This window comes from Bactrocera neohumeralis, unplaced genomic scaffold (genome assembly GCF_024586455.1).
Source record: "Bactrocera neohumeralis isolate Rockhampton unplaced genomic scaffold, APGP_CSIRO_Bneo_wtdbg2-racon-allhic-juicebox.fasta_v2 cluster11, whole genome shotgun sequence".
In the NCBI taxonomy this organism is placed as follows: Eukaryota; Metazoa; Arthropoda; class Insecta; order Diptera; family Tephritidae; genus Bactrocera; species Bactrocera neohumeralis.
The window spans coordinates 18,339,996-18,351,635 of NW_026089624.1; the positions used below are offsets into that span (position 1 = coordinate 18,339,996).

Sequence of the window (11,640 nt, forward strand, 5' to 3'; positions counted from 1 at the left end):
ACAAATAACGAACGTTGACCCTGTCACCCGATCCAAATGGGAAGAAGCGCTGGACTATGACAAACTGCCACTGTGGAAGGACTGTGAAGCCACCCTAAATCGATGATACCAGCAGCTATCAGCGGAAGAAGCATCACACTCTAGGACGAAGCCCATACCAACAAGCAATGCGAGTAATGGGAAACAACAACAAGTGGATAGGACCAAATCGGCGCTAGTAGCTGCAAACACAAGGCAGCCTAATTGTCAACAGTGCAAATCGAGGGATCACCATCTAACTGCCTGCCCTACTTTCCAGGCTCTTCCGGTGCAGCAGAGGTTCGAGTTCGTCAAATCGGTACCCTTATGCATAAATTGTTTGCGTAAGGGACATACCGTTTCCAAATGCAGAGCGGATCGTTGCCGCATATGCAATCGATCTCATCACTCGCTGTTGCACTAGTATCCAGTGTCCTTCCCCGCTGCACCTCATCCGCAACCATCAACCACACATGCCATGCATACAGCCAGTATGCCGGATCGGGTCATGTTGGCAACTGCCTGCGAGAGCTTTGCTGGACTCAGGCTCCTAGGTCAACTTTATGACGGAGGACTTTGCACAGACGTTACGGATTCGACGTCAGCACAAAACATTAAGCGTGATAGGAATTGGCAATTCCAATACAAAAGTGGGGTCAAAACTAACCGCATTTGTCAAGTCGCGGTTAAATAATTTTGAATTTTCGGCGGAATTCTGGGTAATGCGATGCATTTCGGCAAATCAGCCAAACCATAACATCAATGTTAGTGGCTGGAAAATTCACAATATTGAATTGGCGGACCCAGAATTCCACAAATCTAAAAAAGTGGATATCCTTTTGGGTGCTGAAACATTTTTCGAGCTTTTAGCTGTTGGCCAAATTAAAAATGGTCCCAACCAACCAACTCTTCAGAAAACCCTTTTAGGATGGATTGTATCTGGCAAATACGCCAGTCATATAAGTTCTCCTCCCAGATTACATAGCACATTATGCCAAGCTGAAGAAGACTTAACGTCAATCGATTCAGTAGTCCAAAAATTTTGGGCTCTAGAAGAATTACCTTCAGAATCAAATGGCATTAAATTCACACAAGAGCAACAAGAGTGTGAAAACTTTTTCGTAAATACAACTCAAGTATTGCCTTCAGGACGGCTTCAAGTAAAGAGAGAATGCCTTTTAAAGTTGACCGTTAGTTACTCGGTCACTCCTATGAAACCGCAGTTCGGCGGTTTCAGGCCCTGGAGAGAAGGACATTAAAAGATACAGAACTTCGTAAAATGTATCTGGACTTTATGAATGAATAGGATTCACGAACAATAAGATCCCGAGTGAGCCACACTACTTCATTCCGCATCAATGCGTTTTAAGGCCCGAGAGCACAACAACCAAATTACGTGTTGTATTTGATGCCTCGAGTCGATCTTCAACTCAAATAGCGTTGAATGAACTTTTGATGGTAGGTCCAACCATCCAAGAAGTGTTATACTCAACTCTTCTTCGTTTTCGCTTACATAAGTATGCACTAACAGCGGACATTACTAAAATTTACCGTCAAATAATTATGCATGAAGAAGACTGAAATTGTCAGCTTATTGTGTGGAGAAAGCATCCTTCAGAGCAAATTCAATTTGTTCGTCTTAACACCGTAACATACGGCACTGCGCCTGCTCCATTTCTCGCAACACGGTGTTTGCAATTGCTCAGTGATGCCAATACAATGAAATATCCACTCGGTTCATTGGCCATCAAAAGAGACTTTTATGTTGATGATTTATTACCAGGGTCCGAAAATTTTGAGTCTCTAGATCTTTTGAGAAGTGAGGTAAATAAAATATCAAACTCGGCAGGATTCACCTTAACGAAGTGGTTTTCGAACCACCCTAAATTTTTCGACAGTGATTGCATGCACTGAAAAGTCATTAAGCTTCAATGACAAAAGTTCCACTAAAACATTAGGAATCCATTGGTTGCCGAAAGAGGTTTTGTTTCGATTTGTTTTAGATGACAATTTTAATGATCTGTGAGCCACTAAACGAAACATATTGTCAGTTTCTGCTCGCCTTTTTTATCCTCTTGGATTACTAGCCCCACTAGTTACCAAAGCAAAAGCACGAGCTTTGGATCCAAAAACTAGATTGGGATGAGTCGATTCATTTGCGCCACTAGCTGGCAGAACTTTAAAGCCAACCTAATGCAGCTCTCATCGATAAGCATTCCTCGTTACGTAAACGTTGAGTCGAGTGCCATCTGCCAAATACATGGCTTCTCCGACGCTTCAATAAGGGCGAACGGATGCTGCATATACATACGAAGCCAATCTGCTAGTGGTATTAAATGCATGCTGCTTACTGCAAAGTCTAGAGTGGCTCCGCTGAAGACCAAATCTTTTCCGCGTCTTGAGCTCTCGGCAGCACATCTTCTTTCGAAATTATGGTCAAGAGTAGCGCCTATGTTGAGTCGACATTTCGAAAATATTACATTTTGGACAGACTCTGAAATCATTTTACATTGGATTAAAACACATCCATCTTCACTACAAACCTTCATCGCCAACAGAGTGTCCGAAATTCAAGAGTTAACTGACAAAGTACATTGGCGACATGTGCCAACGAAATAAAATCCTGCGGATCAAGTGTCTCGGGGTTGTAACGTGGACGAATTGAATAATTCGATATGGTTTGGCGGTCCACAGTTCCTCCTAGAAGACCCTGCATTATGGCGAATTAATAACCACTTCCAGCTCTCACCAGAAGAAGAAGCATTAGAGAAGAAGAAAAATTCGTTTACACTAATTTCAACTACTGAGAAAAATTCAATATTGGACCTTATTGAAAAATTTACTTCTCATAAAAAATTGTTTCGTGTGATCGCATACATATCACGATGGATAAGACGACCACCAAAATCCTCCATAGGACAGGATCTGACTTCAGAAGGGCTAAACTTGAGTTTTCTAAAAATTGCACAGGTGGTCCAACATTCAGAATTTTCGGATGTTATTCAAAAATTGCATAAAGGTACCACCCTACCCGCAAACTTGCAAAAACTCAACCCGTTTTTGCATGAGCACTCGGATACGTCGCTGTCATTCAAATTAATCCGAGTAGGAGGTCGCCTATTAAATACACCTCTCCCATACGATGCCAAATTTCCGCTTTTATTAAATAAAAGTTCGCACTTCGTTATAACGTATTTACGGTTCCTGCATATTCGAAATCACCACGCTGGGGCTAAAGCGTTGGTGGCGCTTCTTCGAGAACGCATATGGCTAATTTTTGCCCGAGAAGCTTGCAGTAGAACCGTAAGAAACTGTATACATTGTTTTCATTATAAGCCGAAGTTGCAAAACCAAATAATGGGAAATTTGCCAGTCGAAAGACTTCGAGCACTACGGCCCTTTCTTATATGTGGCGTAGATTTTTGTGGTCCGATATACACAACTCTAAAAATACGCGGTCGACCACCCGCAAAAACATATATTGCAGTTTTCATTTGCTTTACGTCCAAAGCAGTAAATTTAGTATTAGTTTCGGACCTATCTTCTAATTCATTTATTCTCGCCCTAAAAAGGTTCATTGGACGCCGAGGAATGCCGACGAAGATATTCAGCGACAAGGCCACCAATTTCGTCGGCGCCGATCGCAAGCTGCGCGAGCTGAAGGAGGCGTTTCTGGCAATGGGTCCTGAATTGAGGAGATTCGCAGCAGACGAAGGGTGCAGCTTCACCTATATACCACCAAGGGCGCCGCGGATTCGGCGGATTATGGGAAGCCGCGGTGAATTCCGCCAAACACCATATCGTTCGCGTAATCGGCACCGCGCTACTCACAGCAGAGGAGCTAGCAACACTGTTGGCCGAAGTGGAGGCTATCCTCAACTCTCGTCCCCTAGTACCCCTGAGTCAAGACCCCAACGACGGCGAGGCGTTAACACCGGCGCATCTACTGATAGGATGCAGCGGACCCAGTTCGTTGTTGCGAGAGATGGCAACTTGTTTGCTGTCTCAAGCAACAGTTCTGGCGACAGTGGTCCAAAGTTTACCTGACGGGCCTTCAGGAACGCAACAAGTGGCGGCACCTCAAGCGCAACATGCAGCTCAACTCGTTCTCGTCCACGAGGACAACGTGCCACCGCAGCAGTGGGTACTAGGGCGCGTCGTCGCAACCGTCCGAAGGGCAAGACGGCAAGGTGCGAGTCGCAGACGTGGCGACTAAGGCGGTCACAATTAAGCGCCCTATCCACAAGCTGGCCTTGCTTCCACTGGAAATTGAAGGAATCTGATCCTGTCAAGGTGGCCGGTGTTGCGTCAAGCGACAAATTTATACCTAAAATAAAAATAATAAATGAATTGTTAAAAAATGAATTATAAAAATTATAAAATATTGAATTCTATTGTTATTATTAACTTACCTTAATAATACATTTTTAATACTAAGTTATTACTCACCTTACTTACCTCAATGTAATCTTTTACAATATTTAACGAAAGTTGAAAATGACCATACTTACCGCTTTTTTAAGACATATGAACATTACCACTAGTTTAAGCCGTTAGTTAAGATTTAGGCTAAGCAACTAAATGAAATTAAATAAATGCGTTATTGTATTCGAACCGTGAAACCGTACGCACGCGTTTTAATTTGTTGAATATTTGAGTTACTTTCTCGAGACAGGCAATTGGTGTGTTTCTCTTAATTTATAATCGCGCCTCCCAATTTTTAGTAACGTTTTCGTATCTCAAAAAGGCTTGAGATTTTTCAATGAGAATGTCAAGGGACAGCTTTTTTTGTATATGGAATGTAAACAAATATCAGGTGACAATTTAGAGCCGGCAAAATATGTATATGAGGCAGCTGCACAACAACATAACTGTATCCATAAGAAGTGTGTATTTTAACATTTGCATCGCGCTCATTGTGTACAGCACATGAGATGCTGCTTATTTACTAGTAAATAACTATTTGGGTTGTTATTGTTTGTTGTACGGATAGTGCACTTCTATTGTTCCAAGATAAGGTTGTTTTGATGATTTTTCTTTAATGTTGTTCGTTTACCGAAACATAAAGTTGTTTGTTTGTTAAGGATTGTTTGTTGTAGTGATAGTTCATTTTAATTGTTCCAATTCAGTGTTTCCTTGATGCACTCTGTTTACTGAAACAAAAGGTTGCTTTGATGTTTATTACTAGAAGTATTATAAGGAATACGTTCCTTAACTAGCGCGTGGAGAGCACCTATGAGAGCTGCTCCCGCCACGATGTCAAAATTGTGTTGGCGACTTTAACGCGAGGGTGGGCAAAGAAAGTCTCTTTGGCGTAGCAGTCGGTAAATTCAGCCTCCACGAGGAAACATCCCCAAATGGGTTGAGGCGGATCGACTTCGCCGAGGCCAGAAATAAATATATTTAGTAGTACTAGATTCCATCATAAGGAAATGCAGCAACTACCTGGCTGTCTCCGGATCGTAAAAAAATATCTATAATGTAGCACGAACTTTTTTTTTTTGACTTCACAAAATTTCATCGATTTACCTCTAGTAGTTTATGAAAAAATAATTTTATATAGTACACTAAATTTCAACCTTCAATAACTTAAACAAAAAATAGAATTTTGGCGAAATATTTATATCATGGGGTATGCGTCTTATCCCTTTCCTAATGAACTGCTATTCTTCAAAATTGGTGATTTTGCGAAATTTTCATGGACCACTTGACGTGGTTTGACCCAGCTGTCTTTGACAGCACGAAAAAGAGCTGCCTTTATGCGCGATTAGGTATCCCCGCAAAACTAATACGGCTGTGTAAGATGTCGTTGAGCAATACCAGAAGCTCCATCTGTATCGGGAAGGACCTCTCCGAGCCGTTCGATACCAAATGAGGTTTTAGACATGGCGACTCCCTATCGTGCGACTTCTTCAATCTGCTGCTGGAGCAAATAGTTCGAGCAGTTGAACTAAACAGAGAAGGAACAATCTTCTATAAGAGTGTACAGCTTCTGACGTATGCTGATGATATTGATATCATTGGCCTTAACAACCGCACCGTTCTGTTTTCTCCAGAATGGGTAAGGCAGCGAAGCAAATGGGTCTGGTGGTGAACGGGAGCATGACGAAATATCTACGGTCATCCCACCCACGTCACTGTTGACAGTCATAACTTCGAAAGTGTAGATAATTTCGTTTATCTTCGAACCATCATCAACACCAGCAACAACGTCGGCCTCAAAATCCAACGCGAATATCTCTTGCCAACAGGTGCTAATTCGGATTGAGTAGGCAATTGAGAACCAAAGTCCTATCTCGAACAAAAACCAAACTCTATAAGTCACTCACTATTCCCGCCGTCTATATTCTGCACTATAACAACATCTGATGAGTCGACGTTGCGAGTTGTTCAAAGAAAAGTTCTGCGAAAGACTTATGGTCCCTTGCGTTGGCCACAGCGAATATCGCAATCGATGGAACGATGAGCTGTATGAGTACCCGCCGGGGGAAGCAGAGAAAGAGCTCCACTCCGAGGTGGAGAAAGACCTGGCTACGCTTGGAATCTCCATTTGGCGCCTTGTTGCAAAAAGAAGAAACGACTGGCGTGCTGTTGTTAACTCGGCTATAAGGAAAAAGAAGAAGTGTTCATCTTTTATTCCTATTTCACAGGGCGTAAGGGAGCCATACCACGCCTACTTCCCATATAACTACGGTGACCATAATTTCAAATCGAAAAAACAGAATATTTTTTAAGAACAAATTTATTTAATTGAAGAAACAAAAATTAACATAAAAAACATAAATCAGTCTCCTTTGATTTACATATACATATATACATATATATATGTATTAAAAAGCTTATTTTTAAATTAAGTATTACATAAAAACATGAATATGCATTGAATGCAAATTAATTGTACTTTTCAGAGGAATACATTTTTGTAATCAAATTTTCTTCGTTTTGTAAGAAATTTTTAAACTCTATGCATTTCATTTCATAGTTGCACATTGTAACTAAAATTGACTTCACAGTCTCAATTCTCATTTGCGATTTTTCGTTTGTCCATATATTATTTAAAATGGAAAATACCCTTTCTGTTGGAGCATTTGAGCCCGTTAAACATAAATTAAATTCGACTATTTTACATATATTTTGATAAGGTACATATTGTTTTTTTAAATGTTGAAATGTTGTTTGGTCAACTGGCTTTTTATTTTCCTCCCATTGAATAAGTTATTTTGAGTTACATAACTTTTAACGCAGGTGAATTCATCAAGCAATTCACTGTCATTAATATTAGTGTTGCTTCTCTTTTCCATAATCCCAAATGGCACAGATATCGGTTGCACCGAAGCTAAATACCCTTCACAGGTGCATTTCTGTTAGTAACTATGTGTTCAGTTTGTATGGAAGCTATATGCCATAGTTAACCGATCTGATCAATTTCTTCGGAGATTACATTGTTACCTTAGAAAATAACATATACCAAATTTCGTTAATATATCTTGTCAAATGTGAAAGTTGTCCATACAAGAACTTGATTCCGATCGTTCAGTTTGTATGGCAGCTATATGATATAGTTAACCGATCTGAACAATTTCTTCGGAGATTACATTGTTGCCTTAGAAATTAATATATATCTTGTCAAATGTTAAAGTTGTCCATACAAGAACTTGATTCCGATCGTTCAGTTCATGGCAGCTATATGCTATAGTTAACCGATCTGAACAATTTCTTCGGAGATTGCATTGTTGCCTTAGAAAATAATATATACCAAATTTCGTGAATATATCTTGTCAAATGTGAAAGTTGTCCATACAAGAACTTGATTCCGATCGTTCAGTTTGTATGGGAACTACATGTTATAGTGGTCCGATATCGGTCGTTCCGACAAATGAACAGCTTCTTAAAGAGAAAATGACGTTTGCAAAATTTCAAAACGATATCTTAAAAACTGAGGGACTAGTTCGTATATATGCAGACAGACAGACGGACAGACAGACGGACATGGCTAAATCGTAAAATTATTGTGGACATCCCACAGATTCTTAGCCCAAATCCAACCAAAATTATTATATCTGTGCGCCAAAATACCGAAAACGACCTAGGGTCTATTTTGTCCATGCCCTCTACGATATCACCATACAATGTCTTCCCAGAGTCCCAGCAGCCTGAATAGCTCTGAGGCTGCTAGTTTGCCGGGCGCTACTGAGGTGATGTGATCCCTGCTGATATAGATGGAATCCAGGGCCTTAAGCCTTTTTCCACAGATTGCTGTGCAATCCAGGATTAGGTGTGCTGGTGTTTCCTGTTCCAGGTCGCAGAACCGGCAGTTAGCACAGGAGACTATGCCCATGTTGGACAAGTGCTTCCTGAGCCTGCAGTGCCCTGTGTAAATTGCGACGAGGAGACGGAATTTGTCACGGGGGAGGTGAATAAGTTCCTTGAACCTGGAGAGACTGTACCCCCCTAGTAGCAGTTTGGCGTGGCGCATGCCTGATGATTGTTGCCAATGCCGTTCTCTCTCCGTTCTTTCCTCCGTGCGGAGCAGCTCCTTAAAAGTGTGGGATCCTACCGCTATGTATGGTTCTGGTCCCATCACCTTGGACGCTGCCGCAGCGCGGGCCAGTTCGTCGGCCTTCTCGTTTCCTTCTATTCCTTTGTGCCCTGGCACCCAAATTAGGTGCACCCGGTTGCACAAGGACAGGCGGTTTAGCCTTTCTATGCATTCCTCAACTAAAAGCGATTTGATCTCATATGATGAAATCGCCTTTAGTGCCGCTTGGCTATCACTGAGAATAGCTATACGCTGGTTGCGATAGTTGCGGCTGAGGTTGACTTCAGCGCACTGACCTATGGCAAAAACTTCAGCCTGGAAGATACTTGGGAAGCAGCCCATTGGTATGGACAGCTTAGTACGCGGTCCCGCAATACCTGCCCCAATACCCTCCGGTGTTTTTGAGCCATCAGTGTACCACTGAATGGTACTGTCTTCCAGCAGTCTTTCCAGCGTGGAATCGCTCCACTCCGTCTTGCTGCCGAGAGTAACTTTGAAATTTCTTTTGAAGTTTATTTTCTTCGTTGTGCCGTCCTTTGGGAGGAGGACTAGCGGTGTGCTTTCCGCCAGTACGTCCATCTGTCTGGAGGACATTAACTTTCCTCTACCGCAGCCTTCTGCTGACATTAGCAGCATGGTGTGTTTTGCTGCTTGTTTTATCACCTGGTGCAGCGGTGTGAGCTCCAATATGACTTTCAGTGCCACAGTGGGGCATGTGCGCATTGCCCCGAAGCACAGACAAGGCAAGTCTTTGCAGCTTTGATAGTCTCCGGATCACCGAAGACTGAGCTGCTTTGGTGGCCCAAGCCACCGCTCCATAGGTGATAATAGGCCTTACTATCATGGTATACAGCCATCTAATGATTCCTGGCTTACAGCCCCATGATCTGCCGGCCAGGCGTCTGCATACCATAAGTGCTCTAGTTGCTTTGGACAGCGTTAAGTCCAAATGCCTACTCCACCGTAGTGATGAGTCTAAAGTGAGGCCAAGGAATTTGACCTCTTTCGACATTTCCACCTCTGTGCCTCCTAATGTTAGGGACCTCAGGCCCGGAAGAGATCTCCGCCTAGTGAATGGGACTACGGTAGTTTTTGCTGGGTTGATGTTTAGCCCTACCGTGTTGCACCATCCTTTCGCCAGGTTTAAGCCCCTTTGGACAATGTCACAGAGAGTGTTTTCAAATCTGCCTCTCGCCATTATGACGATGTCATCCGCGTACCCTTGACAGCGGATTCCATTGCTGGCGAGCAACTCGAGGAGTTCAGAGGGGATAGTACTCCCCCTGTGGGCAGCCCCTTGTGGTGCCAAGACGAATCTTGCTTTCCCCCACCGTTGTTTCCGCTACCCTAGTACGCAGAAGGGCTTCTATCCATCTGCATATTGGAGTGGTAACGTTCCTTCTCTCAAGTGCCTTGATCACGCTAGTGTGAGACGCATTGTCAAAGGCACCCTCAATGTCTAGGAAGGCGCAGATCGCAACCTCGCCGTTATCCAGCGAATCTTGCAGCTCAGACGTGAGTTGGTACAGAGCAGTGTTTGTGGATCTGCCCGCTCTGTACGCATGTTGCCTGGCATGTAGGGGTGCGTTCTTCAGCGCTTCCGATCGAATGTGGTTATCTATTACTTTCTCCATCCCCTTTAGCATGAAGGATGTGAGACTTATAGGCCGGAATGATTTGGCTAGCGAATAGTCTCTCCTCCCTACTTTGGGGATGAAGATTACCTTTGCAATTCTCCATGGCTCAGGTATATACGACATTGCCAGGCTGTCTCTCATCAGCCCTAGCAGGTGTGGCAGGAGAGTATCCATACCTTGCTGCAAGAGGGCCGGGAAGACGCCGTCCACTCCCGGTGACTTATAGACTGAAAAGGAGGCCAGTGCCCATCTGACTGAGTCCGCAGTGAACAAATTCTTTGCAGTCAGCCAGTCTGAGCGGTCCGGCCTGCGTTTGTCCGATGCTGGAGTTAGGTCGGCTTGAACCGTCTCCGGGAAGTGCGCCTGTAAGAGTGTTTCTGCCCTCTCCTCCGCGCTAGTCGTATAGGTCCCGTCCTGTCTCTTTAGGGATAATACTGTGTCCGTCTTACCTCTCGACAACGCCTTATGCAGCCGAGCTGCCTCCGGGGTCGAGGAGACGCTGTCACAGAATTTCCTGAAACTGTTTGTCTTGGCAAGCCTGATCTCTTTATTGTAGATTGTTAGGTGCCGTTTGTATTCTTCCCAGCTGCCTGTGCGCTTGGCTTTATTAAACAGCCTTCGCACCTTTTGTCTGAGAGCTGAGAGTTTACTAGACCACCAGGGGCACGTTTGTTTACTGGTGGTCGCTTTCAGTGGACAAGCACAATGATAGGCGTCCATAATGGACTGGTTTATTGCACTTAGTCTGCTCTCCAGTCCAATTGTGGAGGATCTACCATCTGCCTGCCTCACTCTGCTTATGCTTATGTTTAGGGTTTCTTTGTAGATACCCCAATTCGTATTTCTAGGGTTGCGTGTCGGAGGTTTGTCCTCGACTTCTACCCTCAGAGCAAACCGAATGATCCTGTGATCTGACAGTGAGGGTTCTTCTGACACCCGCCACTGTGAGATCAGCCCGATCATGTCTTCGTTGCTCAGGGTAATGTCTAGGACTTCCCTGCGAACACTAGTTACAAAAGTGGGCTCACAGCCTACATTCTCTATGTTTATATTATGACTAATTATAAATTCTAGAAGTGACTCACCCCTCACCTTGCAGTCCGTGCTACCCCATTCCGTGTGATGCGCATTGGCATCGCATCCCAGGGTCAGGGGAAGTTTGTTGATCCTGCAATACTCCACCAGATTGAGTATCGATGGGGGGGGGGGTGCCGTGGCCATCTCCCCCGGGAAGTATGCGGATGAGAGGACGAAGTCCGAACCTTCCTTGTCCTTCACCTGTACCGCCACCAGATCTTGCGTTAGAAATTCTGAAATACAGAAAAAGTCTATATCGGCTCTAACGACTACACAAGAGCGGGGTCTCTCGCTAGAGAGATCCCAGATTACCTTGCTTCCTTTCGTGTTGAGGCCTCTTACCTCTCCTTTAACCACCCAAGGCTCTTG

General features: G+C 43.8%; 1 protein-coding gene across 1 annotated transcript; it reads right to left on the bottom strand.

Annotated features, from left to right (window-relative positions):
- Positions 1-8,137: 8,137 nt before the first annotated feature.
- Positions 8,138-9,280, bottom strand: LOC126766037 (uncharacterized). Its single transcript, XM_050483740.1, has one exon. It carries the CDS (start codon positions 9,278-9,280, stop codon positions 8,138-8,140), a length of 1,143 nt encoding a protein of 380 aa, XP_050339697.1.
- Between the last annotated feature and the right edge of the window lie 2,360 nt (positions 9,281-11,640).